Raw genomic sequence first — 22,735 nt, 5'->3', positions numbered from 1 at the left:
TCAAATGTTTTACTTGTTGCATAGATAATATTTTAGAGAAATTCTTTTTTAATTTGTGATATGGCGTCAAGGTGAATGACTGTAATTTTAATAAGGAGTAACTCATCCATGATGAGTCAGCAACATGTTTTCCAACTTGATGAAAAACCATTGCATCGTTACTATCAGCTGGTGTAGGGCTGCTACTGAATTAATTCTTTCCATTTTGCCAACCACTATGCTGCAGTGAATCACTGTCTCTCTCTCTGCAAAGATGGAGCGCATCGAAGCCTGCAATCAGAAGAAATCAAATATATCATCCGAAAATCGCTTGTTCTATGGTCAGTTTCTCCATTTTAGGGAGTGTATCATGTACCTGAAACCAACTAACTTAGCCACAGTGTGAAAAATATCCATAAATGTCCTTTCCAACAAGAGGAAATTCAAACTCAGCTCCTCCCAATGACCAAAATAATGTGAAATAAAGTTATAATTCGAAAAGTTACAAGAGGGAATGAATAAATGAGGTGGGCAGACAGGGGACGGATTTAATAAAATTTTAATTTTAAATAAAATTAACAGCAGATTGAATTTTAAATTAAGATCAAATAGACAAATATATGAATTGAGAAAAAAAGATTAATAAAAAAATAATAATAATAAACCAGATAATAGTGCACCGTATTGTAATTCATTCTGGTTATGAATGAATAAATTCAAAGGACACGGGTCAGATAGGTAGGTTTGTTTTTTTTAAGGCTGTTTTCTGTGAGCTTTCTTGCATCATTTGCCACTATTAATACTAAAATAATCTTGAAATGGAGATTGTTTTTGTGTTTATTTGTTTCATCACAAAGAACGTTTAGAAATTATGAATTACAGTACTCGAAATCATATTGTGTGCCTCTTCATACTTCTTTTTAAGTTCCTTGCAAGAAACAAAGGTCCTGAGTAGCAATGAAATTAAAGAGTTCAACAACGGGCCTGATGTTCAAATAAAATGAATCCACAATCATGAACAGCTGCTGTGATATTCGAATTTCAAAGCTGATTTCTTCTCACTCATAGGAGCACTTCTTTCACAGAAATCATTATATATCGTGTTTTGCCACAGTTATATTTTCATCAGCTGCAAAGTTAAGTTATTCAGTGGGGTCAAGACTACATCTCCTTCTAAATGTTTGTCCACTCTCCCGAATCCAGTAATTAGCAACTGAAAAAAGAAAAAATCTGCTATATTATTGGAAACTTATGTATTATTAATATAATTCATGAGAAATATATTATTACCTTCTTAATTTTTAGTCTAATAAGGCAATTCAGAAGAAGAGGTATAGAGGATTCATTAGACACATAATTTATATCTGTGTGGTAAATATTTAGGCTCTAAGATTAAAATAACAGTTTAACGGTTAGAAGAATACAGAAGATTATGCAGCTATATGAAAGGAGTGTAAATTTTAAATACAGGAACGAATATTTTAAAACCTAAGAAATGTATTCATTGGGGGTTAAGACTGTGCGAATCAGCATGAAAATATGTTTATGGTAAGGAAACGCTTTATGGTTTGAGAGAAAATTATTTTAAAATATATTCGACATAATTAATTGGAAATATTGGATAGTAATTAAACATCGAAGAAGAGGGATAATGGCGTTATGAATAAATTCATTGACTGAAGGTACACTGAATGATCACTGAATTATGGCTACCTACCTAATACTTCGTAGGTCCTACTTTGTCCTCAGTACAGCAGCTATCCGACGTGGCATTTATTCAGCAAGGTGTCGGAAGTATTCGCGAGGTATGGCCAACCAAGCTGTATGCAATGCGGTCGGCAATGCAGGTATGGAAGTGATTGGTGTATCCAGACGCCTGATATGCTTTTCCATAGTGGCCCACAAGTGCTCTATGAGATTGATATCGGTGGAGTTCGGAGGCCAATCGATATGCTGGAAGTCAGAACTGTGTTCCTCAAACCATTCCTGCACAACAAGTGCCCGATGGCTTGGCGCATTGTCATCTTGGAAGACACCATCGCCATTCGGGAAAAAGTGTACCATAGTGGGGTGTATACAGTCAACAAGCAGTTGACGATAGCGGAGACCACTGATACGTTGTTCCACATGCACCAGCGGTACAAGTTCCTGCCAGTGGAACATGCCCCACACCATACAACCGTCTCCACCGGCCTGCACTTTTGATACCATGCATGATGGATGAAGAGCCTCATGTTGTTGACGACAAATCCGTACACAACCATCCACGGTGTGGAGTAAATAACGTGACTCATCCGACCAGCACACCTTCTCCCAGTTCTTCTAACGTCCAACTTGCATTCTCTTTGCACCAGGCGAGTCTTTTACGCCGTTGAACTTTGGTTAGGAGAGGATGCCGTAGGAGTCGTCTGCTGGTATAGCCCATACGTGTGAGCGTGCGATGCATGGTCATGCCAGATATTGTTCCGGGTTGGCCCATGTTGTATTGAGTAGTCAACTCTTCAACAGTGCTGCGCCTGTTCGCCTGTACGAGTCGTCGCACCCGCCGCTTACCTCTAGCATCAACCTTTCGCTGACCTTTGCAGCTTTGCCGTCAGGTCGTTGTTTCACCATTCTGACGCCAGTCCTGGTACACTTTAACTACGGCGGCTCTCGAACACCCCACCAGTTCAGCCGTTTGGGAAATCGAGGCAAAAGCTCGTCGAGCACCCACAATCAGTCCTTTATCAAAGTCCGATAAATCCTTCCTTTTACCCATCACGCTCGGAATTTTACTACCTACTGAACGACTGACACCTTATCTATGCTACGTAGGTCGACTAACTCCGCACTCTCGTACCTCACGTGGTCAACGGGTCGCATTCAGTTTTCATAGGGGTGGTCATAATTCAGTGATCACTCAGTGTATAATTATTACTTGTGCGAATCTATGATTAATATATATCCCCTTATATACATAGACGACCTCTGGAAACCAGGCGAAAGCCAGTTGTAATCAGCCTTTTGCACTAAATGGAGCTCTGCTGTAGTCACCTTTCCTCTTCAAGGGCATCTCGTGGGATGCACGATGACTCTTCCTATGATTAAAGCCGGCCCCTTTCAAAATCAGCTATGTGGTAGGCATACTATGACATTATCTGATTCCACAGAGGCCATAAAAAAACAACTCTAAAAACTGCTGTTAAAGGAAGACCTGCAACTAGGTGGAAAGATGGGATCAGTGAACTTTTGGGCGATACCACTCGTATACACATGATCGATGCAGTTGGAGGAATTTGTTGGCGGCCACAACAGCTCCTCAGGGAACTATGTGACTGGAAGAAGAAGAAAGTAATTCAAGGGTGAGAGTGGTCGGTAATTGTAACAGCCACTCCGACACTTAGTAGCCTTCCCTTTAGGTTATGGAGTTTCCCAAAACTCATTAAGCTTGCTTCCTCTAATAAACTACCTAGCCACTTTAATTGGATAATGGGTTTATTATTGCTTATTTTACACCGCTGAGCCAAAACATTATGACCACCTACCTAATATGATGTTGGTCCTCCACGTGCAGCCAAAACAGCTCGTACCCGGCGAGGCATGGACGCTACAAAGTTTCTAAATGTGTCTTGTTGTATCTGGTACCAACACGTAACCAGCAGATCCTTTAACTTCTGTAAGGTCCGTGGTTGAGACGCCGCAGATTGGAGTTGCTGTTCCAACACAAACCACAGAGGCTTGATGGGATTGATGTCTAGAGAATTTGGAGGCCAGTGCAATACCTGTAAGTCTTCCTCATGTTCCACGAACCGGTCTCGAACAATCCGGGCAGTGTGGCATGGCGCATTATCCTGCTGAAAGACGGCACCGCCAGAGGGGAAGACCGTTGTCATGAAAGTGTGTGTACCTGGTCAGCAATGATGTTTAGGTTGGTGGTAGACTTCAGAGTGCCCGACATATTTGCGCCACAGTCGTCCTTCTGTTGCCACGTACCATGGGATGCTCACGGCTGACCGGGAGCATCCCACCAGCCGTGCCGTTTCGGATATGCTCTGACCCAATCGTCTAGCCATTACAATCTGGCCTTTCCCATCTGAAGAACAAGAATAACACTGATTAACAGAGCTCAGTATCAAGTATTTTTTATACCGTGTCCCGACTTGCGCAGCGCCATAGTTCACCTGCAGTTGCTTGGATTTGCATAACGACTCGCTGGTCATAATGTTTCGGCTCATCGGTGTGTTATAATGTACATTTGTTTTCGACCACTTTTGACCAAAATCATTGGTTGACACACTGTGGCACAGAATCAACAAGGTGTTGGAAAGTTGGAAAGTAATGTGAATTGTTGAACCATTCATGTAACAAAGCTGTCCTTAATTTCTGGAGTGACATGGACAGAGAATTGTGCTGAAAAGCACACTTTCCAGTTAATTTCACAGATGCTTACTGAGATTGGGCTGGCCTCATGTTCATCAAACTACACATTTGGTGCAGTCATCTTGAGAGCACACCTGTCCAGAGGGATAATGAAGAAATTGCAGGCATAACCAATCTGCAACAATGTTCTGGTGCTCAAAGCAGGATCAGAGTACCAAACACATGCCACAAAACGTGCACTACATCACACCTCCTCCACCAACTTTCAATATTGGTACCCAATGGTTTCAGTGCCTCATGTGGTTTCCTCCATAAGTATAATCTTCCACTGGTGCCGAAAAGCTTAAATGCGATCATCGGACCACATGCCTTATCTCCAGGTCTGACTCCATCCTTTGTGATCCTTTTACCAATGCAGTCATATTTTCCAGCTGGTGTCCTAGATCCTAAAAGTGCTTGGAAACTCATTCCAGTTTTCACATTGTGATAAATCCATTAAGTAAGAGATTGATAATGTGCATTTTAAACAATGATTCTTTAGTAACCTTTGACAGATGGAAGTCACACTAATGTTGATGCAATTTATAGAAAAATTACAGCGATAGGTGCTCGAAAATATATTCCATTCCTTTAGAGTTGTTTAATATTATTATTATTAATTTAAATGCCCTTTACAGTTACAGTTTCTTTAAGAATCCTTTTAAATTTGTGTTTCTCTGTTAAAACAGAAGAAAGTTCTGAAAAGCAAATAAATCATTAATATCCCAACAACAACTTTGGTTTTCTATCATTTATTGGTATAGCATTAAAGAGAAATGATAAAAAAAAGAAATGATCAAGTAGAGCAACGTTCATCAAATAATAAGTATTTCAGCTTGTAATTTTTCAATAAAATTCACATAAAATGTTATTATTTTTTAAAAATTATGTTATCCATTATTTAAGGTTTTCATAATTACAAGATATTTCTCAATAAAAATTTAGGCACATTTTGGCCTGTTGTTCCGTAGAAATAATTAAAAAAATAAATCTAGTTGATCAAAATTATCTCAGTACCATTCTGTGGATGAATACTAGTTTTCAGAGGTTATTATTTATTTACTATATATATTATTATTTTTTTTGTTGTTATTGTTGTTTTCTTTTGATTAAGGTGTTCTAAATTCCTAGAGCTGGCTCTGATTATAATCCACATAAATCTTGAATTCCATAACTATACTACATCAAATAGACTCGCTATACACCCTTTTCATTGGGAATCGAACTTTGGTGCCTTTGGTGGACTGTTAAAATCAGTGACGTATGGTATGCATTGATGCAGGGTATGTTCCAAAACCTTAAACTTTTACTGAAATGGTTCGAGCCATGAAGCTTGAGATTTACTACTTTAGATTCACTAAGGGGATCAAATCTCTCCGGATGTAAGTAGCGTACCCACTAAGCTTTCTTGATAAAGAAAAATAGGCCATAATGATGCCATATCAACAACTTGAAATAAATGACAATCTATACGTACAGTAGTAATTTTGTATCTTGTTCACGAGGAATTTCTACACCATTCCTAAATGTAATAGCAATTCAAAGGGAAGTTAAATGTAAAACATTTTCCGGGGAATGGGCCATATAAAATGGAACAAGCTTACTTTATTGTAGGCAGAATGTTTTTCTATATGGAGCCATGGAATGATCAGGATCAGATGGCGAACGAGAGAAAGTGATATGCAAGATTCCTTATCACATGATCGTATCCAAGTATCCTGGTCCACAGACCTGCTCGATATGTAATATTCTCTAGAATTTTCAATTTGTTTTCGTTTTAGATTACATTTCATTCTTGATGAGCGGACTGTTTGAAAAGTAACGTAATAGATGTTTATGTTGAAAGGCATTCAATCACATTTCAATGAAACCGCACATAAATGAAAACACATTTAGTACATTACTTTTCGACAAAAATTACCACAATCAGGCATTTGTTCCCATGTCATGGGGACAAATGCCTCAATTTACGTAATACCAACATTGTAAAATTCAGGTAAATTCCACTTAACCGACCTTCAAATCACCATTTTAACTTCGTCCTTACCGAACTGGTTTCTTGGTGGTGATTTATTGAAAGGCCGAAAGGTAATGGTGATGTTGTAACTGCCCGGTGAATTAGCAAGACCCCCACCTTCAGTAACACTGTCGTGTGCAGATAGCAATGTAGGATGTTGCGTTACTGCAAAACGACTCAGATGTGACTGCAAGACTATGCATAACTCGTAGCTGCTAACGAACTTCTGTGGACTTAGTCCGTTTGGTATGCAAAATCACTTGACTGCGTGCACTTCTTTATTTGTCAATGTTTCAAGTCTGGCAGCCATTTTCGTTTAGCCACCTAATGTTAACGAATGTGCATAAGTCACGTAATAAAACGAAAAGATAAGTTACGTATGCGCTTCTCTCCAGAAACGTGTTTTCTTATTTACTTTTCTAATAGTCCTTACACGAGTGTCAGTTTTCTTTTCACATCTCAACACTGAAAGTTCCACGGGTGAGCGAACGCATAGGTCAGCTTCACTTCAACAGCAACTCTTAAGTTTTACTACGATATTTTACTGTTTTCTTCCTATAAGGTTAAGTGATCCTAAATGTTAAGATTGGAAGACTAGGTCTATTGCACTTACCCCATTTACCTCCATAAAGAACCGGACATGCTCCATGAAGCGTTTGAGGATCACCTTCACCATTCCGCCTTATATTGTACCAAAATACCGCAGAGCCCTAAAAGAAGATAAGCATTACATGAAAAGAATATTTATTGTTCAACAAAATCAATCTAGCATCTAGATAACTTTAGTGATTGAAAAAACCAAAGAGCACATAACTGAAATTTGTCAATGCCTTGTCGTATTTTAGACAAGGTCACATATCTCTGTTGGGGATTACCCTAATTATCTAATCTGTCTTGACATAAGCACATCACACATTGCTCCTCTGCATGGAAAAAAAACCAAAAAAAAAAAAAAAGTTTTCTTTTTTTGCTCTCAGTGTTACTTTTCTTCTAAAGAGCTACTCACCCTGTACAAATCTAAAATCCATCCTACCATGGAATATTTTCTCAAAACCTCTCTCAACCTTCTTGACAACATTCATTCTCCACTCGCTGTCTTACAGATGTTGAATTTCTGCTGCATGCATTTTCTATAGATGCTTCTGTGTAGTTCTCGGGCTCTCTTTCAAGTCAGTCCGAACACGTTCCGTAATTAGTCAGCATCCATTCACTGTCCAGCTTTAAACTCACAGAACCAACTTATACTTTTCCACCTTTATCCATCTACTTCTCCTCTCTGGAACAACCTTCCTTCACACGTATTCAGCTATTATTAATCATTATGTTCAAAATAATGGCTCAACCTTTATTGGAACTGTCTAAGAAAGTGATGAATATGTAGGTAAAAGTTAAAGGTCAAACTATGCATGGCTAGAAAAAAGCATGCAGTCTAAGTGACTCTAGTATGTAAATGAAGATAATTGAATGTGGGTGGGCCAATTTAACTTGTTTTCTCCTAACCATTATGGATTCGTGTCATCCTAGACAGCACATGCAGTATCATTTTTAACCTTTAACCCCGATGTTCATCACTTGCCCAAGCAATTTTCTCAGAAGCGAGTCCGTTAATCCACTATTTATTTCACGTTTATTAAACTCTACTGTTTTAAATGAAAAACAGCACCAAGCTCTATCATTGTTTTAAACAACTTAATGCTTTATTTTGAAGGATTAAAAGTAGCGTTTCAAATGTTAAAATTACGTGACTCTTCTGTATAATTATAAAAATGCATACAGTTAATTTCCATCAGAAACTAAAAATAGGCAAAGGGTTTGATAAGATGGATTCACATACTTTCAGGAGTCTTTTTTAAGCGCCGCAATATTGCAAATCTTGTTAAAGGATTATAATCTTTCTAGGTTTGCAATCGATTTCATTGTTTGAATGTTGTTGGTAGCTACCAACCACACTTCTTGTCACGTGAAAACAAAAGGTCAATGTATCTTTTGTCACCAACGAAATGTTAGGGTTTTCTAACCAGATGTCTCCTAATTCAGCTTTCCCGAATGAGTTCCCCGAAAGCGCGTGGCTTCCGGTAGAGGTGGCTCTGTGGAGTGAGATTTTTAAAAAATTTTGAAGTTTTTCGAAAATTAAAACTTCGTATATATATTACATACAAATACAGTTAGGTTAGGAGTGTGCCACAACACACTCCTAACTGTATTTGCAACTAAAACTGAGGCTTCAGTGCATTGTGTCTATAATTGCATGTGTTCTTCGGTTGGGTTGCTGTTTGCTGGACTTGAGTTTCCGAGAAAAAGCTATCAACTCTCGTCTGAGACTGACTAACTCGGTCACGTTGTGAAAAAAACTTCATATATAAATGCTTTTAAATATTAACACGTTCTTATGTTCACTCGATTGCCCAACATCAGAGTAAAATTACTGCCAAAAATCAAATCCCAATTTTTAAAAACCTTACAAAAAAACTAAAACAAAACTTGTTGATGCATTAGTATCCTTAACAATTCACGGGTGTCAAACTTAGAAGTGCTCATGGGCTGCATAAACAGTTCTCGGGGATTAGTGGTTCTTAAAAGCGGTTTTCGGCCTAACTAGTATGTCCAAAGCACACAAGTACTAGAGTCACATTGACTGAGAAAAATGCGGTATCCACAAACCTCCTTTACAAAAAGTAAAATATTGAGTGAATAAGGTACATGATACAAACCTGAAACTTCCAGGTGAAAGAAGATATCTTCAAGTTTTTATTCATCCTCCAGAAAATATGTGCACTACAATAGATGGCAGTACAATCACAAAATTGAAATTATGGTGGAAATTACCATCCCAATGAGGTACATACTTTTGTTCAACGAGTTAGTTGCAGTCTTCCACCCCTAGTATACAGTACAGCATACGTAAATTTCGAACACAATTAAAAAAGGAGCCACTGAGTAGACCTACGGTTCTGCAATGGTACAGAAAATTCATAAATGTTGCCTCTTTGTTCGATCATCCCGGAAGAGGTGGCGGCCGAACAAAAGTTGTTGTAGGGTTTTCAGACGCATCTCCAACTTAGACCACGCTGCCTCGTATATATTGTTTCCAAATGACGTGTGTTTTGTTGGTGGATTGGCCTGTTTGCTGGATGAAAAATCCAAGTTTTCTTGAGAAAAACTGCTACCCTCGCCTAAACTGGCTAACTCTGCCATGTTGTGAAAAAGGCCCATACAGAGAACAATTAGATACCTAAGATGAGCCGTGGTTGAATCGACTGATAATTGGGATTGCGTCAGAAAAAGTGAGTGGGGTTTGATAGACTGTAAGTGGAAATGGACATCATTGAGATTCGAACTACGACCATATATATTTCTGAACTGAATGAGGAAGTGTGTTTAGATATTTTCGCAAATAAGTTTGTTCTCTTAGTTTGACTATTCGTGATATATGCAGTAGTAATGAAAAGGTAAGGGAGTCTCATGTTGTACGATATAATGAAATTTTTGGATATGGCACACATACAGTAAGGATCTACTCAGTTCCTTGAAAAAATGTGGTCTGGACGATGTCCCCCCCGCATAAAAACTACTCGGGCTCCCTCCAGTCGCTATCTAACAGAGTAGATGCATCGAGATTATACAGTAACTGATCCAGATGCCTATAAGAGGGTTACCAATAGGTTCAGTCCAGTGGACTATATCGCGGCCGGCCTGCTAACACCGTTTTAGATCTGTATCCGCGAAATGTTAGGAAGACTGGATCTAGCCACCATGCCCATCATAAACTCAAGAGACAATCATATTACATGATGGAAAGGATAGGGCATTATGAGGGGAAAAAAAGTCAATCTAAACAATATTTGTACGACAGTATAATATTTATGAATAAATGCATGAATCAAACCTTTTTAGGATATACTGCAGCTCCAACTCTAGGAAAAGCTGTAGCGCCTCCTCGATTGACGTCTGTGAGCTGCAAAAGAAAATTGGGAGTCTTGAGAATATTTCGACTTAAATTTCAAAACAAATTTTACTTTACGAAAACAACCGTGGTGTGGTTATGGGTCAAGACTGTTGCAAAAATGCGAACATTAAGGATATCATGAAACTAAATGCAACATTGGGATTATATTTGGCAAGGTTCACTTTTTCTAGTTGACCTCCAAGATACCGAATATTTCAGTTAAAATCAAGCCCTGAAAATAAAAAATTGGTTCCCCTTATGATATGTGTTTATAAAAATGTTTCTTCTACCCTGGAATGCACGAAGGTGTATAAAACAAAGATAAAGAATTCTAACCCATGCTCCAATTGCCTTTATTTCCTTCGTGATACAGTCCTTTCTCCACTACTTAACAGCCATCAATTTAAGTACAGTGAGTGTGTACAGTTGATTGCAGATTCGCATAGTCCAAAAATTCCTTAAAGATTAAATGTTGAAAATACTTGGGAATTTCCACAGGGCGACTGGCTCCTGAAAAAGTGGTCACTGTGGCTCCCCTAAACTTTCTTATTTCCCTTCTATCATTTTAGGATTTTCTTCTCAAGTGATGGCTACATTCCCCCTTGGGTCAGTTTGTTGTTTGTGAGCGCATCAGCAACTTAGGCCATATTGCGCCGTATATATATGTCTGTAAATTGCATGTGGTTTGTGGTCGGTTTGCTGGACGAAAAACCCGAGTTTCTGGGAGAAAAACCATGCTGCTCTCTTCTAAGATCGACTAACTTGATCACGTTGTGGAAAAAGGCCCTAAAAATTCTTCTTGTCATTGACGGAATTAGAACTCAGGTCTTTTCCATCCGGTGTGGGGAGGCCAGTGTACCAACTGTGCTACCCACGAGGGGGTCAGTTTGAGTGCGATCTTTCCGAGCTTGTTTTTGATAGCAATTGTGCTAATTGTCTAAACAAAAAGCTTTGTCGCTTTGCTTTTCTGGGTGTGTACAGGCTTCTGAATATTTATTTCTGGAAATTTTTCTAATTTTTATTTAAACTTCACTTATATACAGACGAAATAATGAAGATGAGGTTAGCACCTCATTACTGGTTGAAGTTACAACTAGCTCTTCAACATGGTGTAACAGTGTTATTAATTTCACAAAAATCGTTAATTCCTTAAAGATGTTCTCGTGGCGGGTTGATTGCAGATTCGCATTAACTCAAAATGCATTGCATAATTCAAAAAATACAGTCCTAAGTATTCGCATATATGCACAAACTCATGTGTTGAACTCGCGCTGCCTGAGAAATACCGATACAATGATTGGTGAAAGAAAAGCCAGGATGTTATCAGGCATCGTTTGTTTAAATTTACTGAACAAACAGGGCATCTCTGAGAAAACCATATTAGAGCAAGATAGATTACCTCATTTAGATTGAGGTATAGAATACGTTCAGCAATAATGTCATTGACTGGAGACTTGATTTTAAATGGCTTTTTCTTCTCTAACAGTCCTCGTATACGTATTGAACCGCAGAAGATATAAATTAAGTGTAATTAATGAACAGAAGATATAAATAAAGTACTGAGTTACACTAGCGCACAAGTTAGTGCAATTGCATCATTTCTGTACGTAGCCAACTACTTTAGTAGTTATAAATTGGCATCATTAAATACATCTCATATTGTGAATACCTTCACAACGAGTTACCATGATATTGCACTACCTCGAATAAGTAATGCTTCACCATAGAAGAGGACTATTGTTACTTATTCTCAGCGGATACCATCATCCATACAGCATCGTTTCGGAGCTTATTGGCTCCTCATCAGTGGGTGAGCAGGTACCCCGGTGTTGCAATGTTGACAACCCAGTTGCGAAGTATAACTCCACAATATGAGAGATGCCTGATGGTGTGGAGTAATTTAGATTACAGAATAGTTAATTCCTTAAAGATGTTCTCGTGGCGGGTTGATTGGCTAAAGGATAGTGCAATATCACGTAACTTGAGGCTTTAACCATAAACTATTCTGTATTGAGTTACAATAATCTCTATCGAAATTAACCAGAGATAAAGACATACTTACATAGAACATCAAAGTGGCAGTTCTATCACCAGAACGTAATTCTTTTTCGTTTATCTTCTCGCGCTGAAATATGAATTGGTTAAAATGATTATAACTTGCAATATTCTTTAGTCATATGTAGTATAAATGCCATTGCTGGATAGGGAATTAACATTTCTACTTAGGATCCTAAAATCTATTCTTAAAACACTTAAGTCTTATTATTAGGAACTTATCCTTAGAACATTGAAGTCTATTCTTTGGACACCGCAGTCTATTTACTCTTGCTACGACTCATTTCATGGAAAATTAAAATACCACAAATTTGCAAGAGAGTAAATGATTAATACGTGAGGTGTGATCAAAAAGTTCGGGGACGGACTTTGTATCATGAAATTGTGGCGTCGTCCTAGCGAGTTGCGACATGAATCATCCGTCTATCTGCAGTCAGTTTGAATGAATGCGCGTTAAATACAGGGGTGGACAAAATGATGGAAACACCTGATATGAAAGTAGTAGTTTTGTAATGGCTATATGATGTATTTATGAACATGCAGTGATGAGTTGTTTTTGTTTCTTGTAGGTAGTACTGTGAAGTAAAGACGATAAAAGCTAATGCTTATTTAGAGGTGATATAAAAAGGTACATGAAGAAAATGACCGACATCTCCGAATTCCAAAGAGATCAAATTGTTTGTGCACGTAAAGCAGGGGCATCGGTGGCTAAAACTGCTGATTTGTTTAACATATCCAGAGAAATCCTATGAAAAGTGTAAAGTGTATTCGTGTCAAACGGTACCAGAGGATTCCCCCATCTCCGCGTTGCTTTTATTGTAGGTGTACCAGTTCGCTGGGAAGGCCAGAGATTTAAAAGTGTATGGATTTTGTAAGTCTAGCGTCATGTATCGTTGTTCTTCTGGACATTTAGCCGCTGGATCCCTGCTGAGGTCCAACGTTGCCCACAGATAGCCCCGTGGAGGCAGACCAGGTACCCAGTAGATTGATATTTGTACTCTGGCAGGCCCTGCCACCTAATTTCATGGGATTTCAGTGGCTAGGGCCTAAAAAAAAAATCCACGTGGGGTGATCGCTGAAGTAAGGATTTGTGTAAACGTTTGGAATTTAGAATTTGGATCCGTTTGATTTTTTTTTTTTTTTTATCATGGTGTGGGGAGTACATTTAGTGGACAGACAGAGTAGGGGAAGGAAGGCTGAAGACTGAGGGGAAAATACAGAAGTATGGGGACGATAGGAAAGGTGGCCCAAGGTGATCAGTGAGGTATGCCCCACCAGGCGAAGAAGAGGACGGCGGGAGAGGGGGAAAAAGGGCCACGCAAGGGAGCGTGGCTTGATAGCCCATATGGCCAGCATAAATCTATAGTTGGTCCTCTTGTTATATGGAGATTTCCATTTGGGTTGTTACTCTTAGGACCAGGTCCCGTCCAGTTCAGTCAAGTCAGTTGGATGGGGTTTACCATCCTCTCTCATTCCTGGTGTATTGCTTGTAGCTTCTCCTTCTTGAGAAGAGTCCTTGCGCAAAGCAAGTCAGGGCTCTGTACTCCCTCTCCGTATCTAGAAGGCAGTGCAGTGCAGTGCGCCTGTCCTTTGGGAAGGTATCTTATTTTCGTGATTAGGGTACACCTGAGATCCTCATACTGCCCGCAGTCGTGTATGAGGTGTTCCCAGGTTTCTATTTTACCGCATGTGCATCTGGGATCTTCTGTCAGGGCGAAATCCACTAACTTTGCATTAAATGGTCCATGTCCGGTGAGCATATATGTTGTTTGCAGCCCTGGAAAGAACCATTTTGGCGATTTTGGGTAAAGCTTGTCTAGTTGCGGCATGAACTTGTGGGTGATGGAATCTTTGGTTGTTTCAATCCACCTATTTTGCCAGACCCGCAACAGGTGTGCTTGAAGCCTGGAATTTTCCATCTTGCGGTCATTGGTCAGGTCTATTGTGAAGTCTTGGAATGCGGTGGCTATTCCTTATTCCTTTAGACAGATAGTAGAGGAGTCCAGTTCTTGCTATTTCCAAATCCAGCCGTAGTGCTGCGCTATTACGTGCAGCGCAGGGGTATTCACTGTGCTGCAGGCGCGTGTAATGGTGAGCAGGATGGTGCGTTGCATTGCACCAAGGGTTTTCTTGTTCACTACTAGAGTGGTTTTATCGTACCTTATTGGTGAGGCATATGCTACCATTGAAAGGAAAGTTGTTTTGTAGTAGAGGGCTAGAATACGCTTTTTAAGCCCCAGTCACGCCTCGTAACTAGCCACCATGGCTGAATAACTTGTGATCTTCTGTCTCAAATACTTGAAGTGTGGCTAGAAGGACAGTTTATGTGTAGTATAATTCCCAGTACTTCAGTTGATTCGCAAGCTTAATAGTTTTCCCCTCAATCTTAATTTGGGGTGGTCGTGTGATTAGCAGTATTCCTCTTAGTAGTATCGACGATGATTTTGTCGGCGATATTGTAAGAAAATGTTTGGAGGCCATTGTTAGGGTGTTTGCACGGCTTGGTTTGCTTAATTTTCTAGTTGTGCTCTCGAGTTCGCTTGCATTGTTAAGATCAGATCATCCGCAAAGGCCTGTGCGCCCATAGTGTCCAGGTGCATCCTCAAGAACTCATCAGAAACCAGGTTCCAAAGGAGTGAGCCGAGAACAGACCCCTGCGGACATCCTCTATGCACCATTCTTCTGATTTTTTTGTATGGGGTATTTATCTCTATTTTTCTGTTGGATAGATATGTTTCTATAACATTGTAGAGGTTGATGGGTACTTTTGCTCCTCTGACGCCCCGGCAAAGTCAATTGAAATTACTAGGAAATGTTTAGTGTTACTTTCTTTGGCTGCGTTAAGTAGGTTTCTCAGTGCTTCTATTGTGGAAGATCCTGGTTTAAACCCGTATTGATTTCGAGCTTGGAGACCAGCTGCTTCGTAGTGCCTGAGGATCCGTTGGTAAATCAGCTTTTCAAATAGTTTGCTGACCATTGACAGAAGTGCAATAGGTCTATATGATTTCGGGCGTTCTCATTGCTTTTTTCGGGCTCTTTATAATGTTTGACATTCGCCGTTCTCCATTTGGTTGGGAATTTTCCTACTTCTAGGCATCTGTTGTACAGGGATAGTTGGAGTTGCGGTGTGTACTCTATTACTTTTTTGAGTATGTCTGGTTCTATCATCTCTAGATCAGGATATTTCTTGTTCCTTATTTGTGCGGCAGCTTCCCTAAGCTTCTCCATGGTGAATGGGGGTTCCTTTGTTTGGGTACCATAGTTACTGTTTTCCTGGCATAGATGGTCTTTCTCCGGTAGGATTGGAATAGCAGGTTCCTTGAAGATAGTATTTAAGATGTTATGTATAAATTCTTCCCATGTAGTTGCCAGTTGCCCTTGTGAGGTTCGGATGGACGTGATAACTCCCCCCCCCTGGGGAATTTGTTGGTTATAACCTTATAGACTGTTCCATATGGGTCGTCATTCCCAGTTGTCACTAAGTGTTCCCAGGTTCGTTTCTTACTGTTGCGTATAGCCTCCGTGTACCGGTTTCTGGCATCTCTGTAATGTTGCCTTAGGGCCTCCACCTCAGTCTCTGGCTAGGTCCTGCATGCTGTTGGAATTCCTTTCTTCTTTTAATTACCACCTTGCGAAGAGCATTAATTTCCTGTGTCCACTAGGGGACCGCCCCGGGGCTTTGGGTTCCTTTTTTGATTGCTTTTTCACTTACGGTTGTGATTATTCCAGTTATCTTTTTCTGTAGTACTTCTGAGTCAGTCTGCAATTTTAGTTCCTGTTGGTTGTTTTCCACCGCTGTGTTCAGTAGGTTCCTGAAGAGCTCCCAGTTCGGATTCCTGTTTAGATTCCTCCCAGTTCGGATTCCCAGTTCCTGTTGGTTGTTTTCCACCGCTGTGTTCAGTAGGTTCCTGAAGAGCTTCCAGTTTGGATTCGTGATGGCATATCTACTCGACATCTGCTTAACTGTTGGTGGTCTTGTCAAATCTCTTGCAATCTTGTACGTTATGACGTGGTGGTCCCAGGTGGTCCGTGAATCTTCAATCCTACAGTCAGCCACGAACCCAGCAAGGCTCCTTGTAGCCAGAGAGATCGAAAGTGATGTCTGCATTTACCAGGTATGGAAAAACAAAACCTGATAGAACGAATTATGCAGAAAATCGAAGCTGATTCAAAGAGACCACCGGACTCTGAAAAGATTGTAGTTCGAAACAATTGCAATCCAGTTTCTAGAAAGAACTTCATAAAGCTTAAATTTATTGTAGAGTCACTCGTTACTGATGGTAATATTAGAAATAGGATGCAATGGCAGCATAAAAACTAGGCACTTGATGTTTGGAAACATGTTATATTTTCAGAGGAATCATCATTCACACTTTTCCAACATCAAGTAGAGTTTACGTTTGGCGACTGCCAAAGGAAGCACATCACCCTGACTGTCTTGTGCCAACCGTAAAACATGAAGGAGGATCAACAATTGTTTAGGTAAAAATGATAGGACCTAGAGAATGCCAAGATATTGGCATTCTTTAGGTCCTATCATTACCCTGAAAGAGCGAATTACTGCTACAGATTATCTTGATATTCTGAGTGGCCAGGTTCATCCCATGGTGCAAGCATTGTTTCCCACAATCGATGCTGTGTTTCAAGATGATAAAATTGCTCCAATACACACAGCCATATGTGTTTAGTCTTGGGTTGAGGAATGTGAAACTGAAGTTAATAATCTTCCATGGCCTGTACAATCACCAGACTTAAACGTTATTGAGCCACTGTGGGCATATTTGGAAAGGAGAATGAGAAGCAGATTTCTTACACGTTCATCACTCAAGGTGCTTGAAAGGTTTTCGTGAAGAATGGTTCAATATTCCTCTTAAAACAGTTCAAGGTTGATTTGAATCTATTCCACTATGTTTCACGTAGAATACGAGCTGTTTTAGAAGCAAAGAGTGTCCCACCACCATATTAGTACATATCTGTAACTCTTATCACAGGTGTTTCCACTATTTTGTGCACTCCTATAGTTGTTGACGTATTTCGTCACATTTTAAAATGAGCGATTTTACTTAACAGCGAATTTGCTTAAAATTTGTTTCAAATTAGGGAAAAGTGCAATAGAGCGCCACGAAGTGCTAAAAACAGCTTTCAGAGGAGAAGATGCCGATGTCATTTGAACATTTTTCAATGGTTCACAAATTTAAAGAAGGCTACTTGTCCATCGAAAGTGATCACGCTCTGGCCACCTTTCAACTTCAAAAACCAATGATTCAATCGCTCGTTTCCGTGATTTGCTCGGGATTGGTTGACGTTTAATTATCCGCGAAGTTGCTAGTGAAATTAGTATTTCTTATGCCGCACGTCAATCAATTTTAACAGAACATTTGAGAATGCGACATATTTCAGCCAAGTTGTGCTTCTGATCTTCACTGTGATCTCAGAAAGCGGCGAATTCTCGCATGGTAGAATCTTGGTCAATGTGTCGTTGCTAATCTATCCTTTGTTTCTTCCATCATTACTGGTAACGAATTGTGGGTGAACGACTATGACTCGAAAACAAAGGCCCAGTCCTCTCAGTGGAAGACTCCGTCTTCTTCTTCAAAGCCCCAAAAAAGCAAGACAATCTCGATCATATGTGAAGGCCATGCTTATCTTAATTTTTTTTTAAATCGGATTTTGGATTTTGATCCTGAGATTTTTTGTTTCGCAAGCTTAAGGTGCCCTTGAAAGGTTGCAGATTTTTCAATGACTGGGGAAATTATTCAGAACGTGACCTAGGAGCTATAAGCAATTCCAAAAGAAGTTATCAGAATTCTTCCAGAAGTTGCAGAAGTTGTAATACGTGTATACTAGTCAAGGAGACTAAAATTCTACCCCTCGTGAGTAGCAAAGTTTACCATCCGCTCCACAGCTGGTGAAAAAGACCTGAGTTCGAATCCTGTCAATGAATTTTTATGGGCCATTTTCACAACATTGTTGAGTTATTCGTCCGGCAAACAGCAAATCGACCACAGAACACACCCAATTTAAAGACATTATGTACGCGGAATATGGCCTAAGTTGCCGATGCGTCTAAAACACTACAACCAACTAAGAGACAGTGTATGCAATGTCAAGAAGACTTCGAAGGACACATCCAAATAGACGCTAAGCTTCCTTCATCGTTTACTTCATCACATTAGCTGTATTCCAGAACTTTTTGATCAGACCTCGTATTGTTATAGCAACCATTTTTGTTCGTGTTGCCTATATAGGCCTCTGATATTTCAGTTAAAGGCCTATATAAACTACTACCAGCAATATATCACAAAACTACTACTAGTGATACCAGTGATAAACCACATACACAACGAAATACTAAATAATGCCTCATTTATGCAATGAATTCGAAAACTTAGTTTTGTGGATAGAATTACGAGTCACAGTTCTTACCTCATCTGGAGGCTTGTCTACAATGAGATAGTCGAAGTGAGGCGTGTAATGACCACCCATGCCGTAATTAGCAACCTGCAATTAAAAAAGAAATTTTATCAAGAATCTTAATCATATTATGATTCAATTCTTCTCTCTTTACATTCAATTAGTGAAAACTGTCTTACCTGTACCATCTCAGAATGTTCCTTAGAAACATCTGTCGACAATCCCGTCACTATTTCGACTCTATGATTGATTCTATACGCAACGGGATGTTCATGAGGAGACACCCAACCGTTCTGACTGGTCCTTGTCACAGAAATTTCTTCATTTCCTGCTTTGGCTTGAACCATAGATCTGCTAAGCTAAGATAATAAGGAAATACGTTTAAGTTAAATCAGCACGTGTAATTGAAGCAAGGATGCACACGCGTCTAAGCGTGCATATCCGTATATCCATGCACAGGTATCTCCCATTATATGTTACATAGATTCCAATCTGACAAAATCACACAGCTAACTCAGAAAGGGTGGTTAAGGTTAAGGCTAGTATAGATTAAGGTATATCAGGTTTAATGTTTATCAGGTTTGTGGACAATATAAAGGTTGGCAAGGTTCTTGTTTATATTCCGGCACGACCACCAGGTCAGTGGAGTTTACAATAAATCATCAATACAAACGTTAATTGTATTTAGCGGTCACGGGCTTGAACCCTGGTCCACTCAAAGAGCGCGTGCTACTTTACTCCCGCTCCTGATAAGATCTAAAAAAAATTAGGCGAGTGATTTTTCTGCTTAATTTACGCCTTTCTTGTTAAGACCACTCGATAAGGGTGGTCTTAACAAGAAAGACTTCAGTTCAGCCAATTGCAGCGTCTGGAGACTAGATACCCGCGAGATGATTTTCTTGAGGTGTTTTAAGGCTTTGAATGGATTGAGCAAACTCAATGCTGATGGTATTCTTCCTCTTGTTCAGACTTCACACATGAGGGGCATAAATTCAAATTAAGGAAGGTTGGTTACAAAATAGATGTGTGGAGGTTTTTCTTCAACCAGCGGGTGGTTGATTGTTGGAACAAATTTCAATCTGCTGTTTTGGAAGTGGGTTGTTTGAATAAATTCAAGGAAGAACTAAGCAATTATTGGAGGGGAGGGTTGCTAACTCAGGAAGCATCTCATACAAATTGTATGAGATGCTTCCTGAGTACCTGACTTTTTCTAGATATATGTTGTTTATTAAATTTTTGTATTAACTTTTCCAATAACGGAAAGGATTTTTTCATGTTTATGTTTCGCTTCGTCTACTAAAACCAACCGAAATACAAAAGCGGACAATAAACTCACTGGGCAAACAATTACAAACCTTTTTTCTATATCTGGTAGGACCACCTTTTTTCCTAGTTACATCTGAAAGAGTCTAGCTCCAGAGTTAACCATTCTTTCATCAGGACATTTGTCAACTGCTTTATTGTGATCAGTAAAGAACTGCAAAGCCGAACTGCTATTTCTACTGTATCCCAGATGTGTCAGTTGGATTCAGATCTGCAGAATTAGGCGGCCACGGTAAATGTTGGAAATCTTAGAATGTTCCTCCAAAGATTACTATACAATTTTTGCAATATGGATAACTGCATTGTCGTCTTGAAAGAATTCATCGCAATACAGGTGAAAATGAAGCATTGCAGGGTGAAGTTGATCCGATATAGTGGAGATAATATGATCTTATAATGGTATGAGCGTATAAATCCGTACCAACAGAACGTATCTCTATACCACGATACCACCCCCAGCCACTTGAGTGGTGGATACGAGACAGTTTAGATGTATGGTTTAATGAGGTTCACGCCAAATGGTTTAATGACCTTCACTCTACCATTGGTGCATAAAGTATAAATGGAGACTCGTCAGACCACGTGATCTTTTTTCACATTTGCACAGTCCAACCTTGGCGTTGACAGCATCACTGTCGAATCTTTCGATTTTTCACATAGAGAAGTGGCTTTCTCATATGCACCCGCCTACCAAATCCCAGATTTCACCTCCCGCCGTATGTTTCGGTTGGCAATGAGTCTTTCTTTGGGTAAATTGAATTTTTTTCTGTCACTTGCTGCAACTGCACCTTCTATTCTGAAGTACAAATCGCTTTCAATTCTTGCGGTTTCGTTCTTCGAGTACCGACTCTTTTCCTTTTAAGACTCATGGTCCTTTCGTCTTCCACCAATTGTATGCTTTTGAGGAGGTTGCTTTCGACACCAGTAGTTTCCTTTTTTTCTTCAGTTGTGGTTCCTGCTAAAGGTACTCCAACAATAAAACGTTTCTGAAAATCGGAAAGACCACCTATCTTCTCTATGAGCTGAATCAACTAACCGTACATTATTTATCTGATACTAAGGAACTATGGTCACACCACGTAACAGCTTGCTTGTATTTACATACCGTATGTTTAAGTATCCATTGCCACCAATTACAAAAGGTTTCTAATTTGCTGACCAATGAGTATACATTTCCAATAAAATCTCACTAATTTAAACTTCTGAATAGTAAGGTTTCTTTATAAATAATTTAATCACCGTAGTATTTATAACTATTGGAAAGAACTAAAATTGAGTAATATAGAGTTAACCTTTGTAGCAAATAAAATACTATTATTTATTAGAAATAATATTGAAATTAAAAAAAAAATGTAATATTCCACCTACTTTTGGTATAGCTATTGTTCTCATTGTTTCGGCTTCTTTATCAGACATAATGTCGTAGATCTGAATAATATATGGATCTAAGCTAAATTCCTCTATCTTCACAGGCTGCAAAATTAGTGCAGGTTGATTCCGATTGGTTATGCGACATTGTAATTTGGATTCTTCTGCAGGACTCTGAAATCATTAACAAATGTTTGAATCTTTTCGGAATCTGGACATTTTATGGACCGATTTAACAAAGAGCAATTTTGAATGTAGATATATGGTGTATATGGCACAATAATTAATGAATACATCACTAATACATCATCTCGGCAGCAACCAGTGAAAACATGGGTTGCCTGCTTTACTGGACTAAAGAAAAAGGCTTCTTAGGCGCATTAGTATATATGCGTAATGTACCTGTTCTCTTCACTATATGCGTCCGTCCGTCCGCATGTAACAAATAGACTCCTAATGGATGGATTTTCATTAAATTTTTATATTTCGTTCTTTTAGAAACATTTGTTGAGACCTCCCAAATTTCATTAAATCTAGCCCAATAGATCGGCATTAATGAAATTAAAATTGTAATAATTCGAATCCCTCGTAGATGGACTTTCATGAAATTCTATATTAAACTCTACTGGAGAGACGTGGAGTAATCCCAATTTCATTAAAAGCGGATCAACAGAAATCCAGCAATTATTATTTCTTCGTGCGCCCGACAGCATATAATAATTCAACTCCCAGTGGTTGGATTTTTTTAAATTAAATTTTATACTTGGCGAAATAAAATGAAACTACTTACTCGAAGTTTAATCCCTCTACATAGATCAACAAAATTGTGATAGTCATCAGCATCTGTCACTGCCTCTCCCAGCGTAATTTTTCTAGGCTCTTCTTTCTTTCTTCTTTGAAAAATTCCCGTTTCTTTCACAGGGGATCCCAAAGTATCGTATGAAGCCACTGTAGAAAACAGAAAAATCTTAGCAACATCCACTAAATTAAAAATGTATTTAATTCTCTGAAAAGTAGTAAAAATACTAGAAAATATACGTGAGAGAAATTCATCTCCATTAATAAAGTACTCACCATCAATATCTTTACTTTCAAAAAGACCGTCATGCTGCAAGATAAAGTTCATAAATAATAAATAGTTGAAACTAGATATTAAATATACAAAGGAGAGATGTTCCAAAAGTAATGTATAGACAGGCATTGCACGCAATATTTGATATTTTGAGATAAATTAA

General features: G+C 39.0%; 1 protein-coding gene across 4 annotated transcripts in view; it reads right to left on the bottom strand.

Moving 5' to 3' along the window:
• Window positions 1-883: 883 nt before the first annotated feature.
• Window positions 884-22,735, bottom strand: part of LOC150090276 (prolyl 4-hydroxylase subunit alpha-1-like) — a 91,316-nt gene continuing 69,464 nt past the window's right edge. For all 4 annotated transcript variants that reach the window (XM_090369053.1, XM_090369054.1, XM_090369051.1 and 1 more), the window contains exons 6-14: window positions 22,575-22,608; window positions 22,291-22,448; window positions 21,501-21,674; window positions 18,989-19,168; window positions 18,822-18,896; window positions 12,403-12,465; window positions 10,281-10,349; window positions 7,008-7,104; window positions 884-1,192 (exon numbers count right to left, since the gene is read on the bottom strand). In XM_090369053.1, coding sequence (XP_090225179.1) covers window positions 1,122-1,192; window positions 7,008-7,104; window positions 10,281-10,349; window positions 12,403-12,465; window positions 18,822-18,896; window positions 18,989-19,168; window positions 21,501-21,674; window positions 22,291-22,448; window positions 22,575-22,608 — 921 coding nt within the window. In that variant the 3' untranslated portion in view covers window positions 884-1,121. The remainder of the gene's footprint in view (window positions 1,193-7,007; window positions 7,105-10,280; window positions 10,350-12,402; window positions 12,466-18,821; window positions 18,897-18,988; window positions 19,169-21,500; window positions 21,675-22,290; window positions 22,449-22,574; window positions 22,609-22,735) is intronic.

The sequence above is a fragment of the Mastigoproctus giganteus genome, chromosome 2, assembly GCF_048544385.1.
Source record: "Mastigoproctus giganteus isolate SK-2022 chromosome 2, ASM4854438v1, whole genome shotgun sequence".
Taxonomy (NCBI): domain Eukaryota; kingdom Metazoa; phylum Arthropoda; class Arachnida; order Uropygi; family Thelyphonidae; genus Mastigoproctus; species Mastigoproctus giganteus.
Note: the sequence above shows the minus strand (reverse complement) of the source record. Positions and strands in the feature narration are given on the sequence as shown.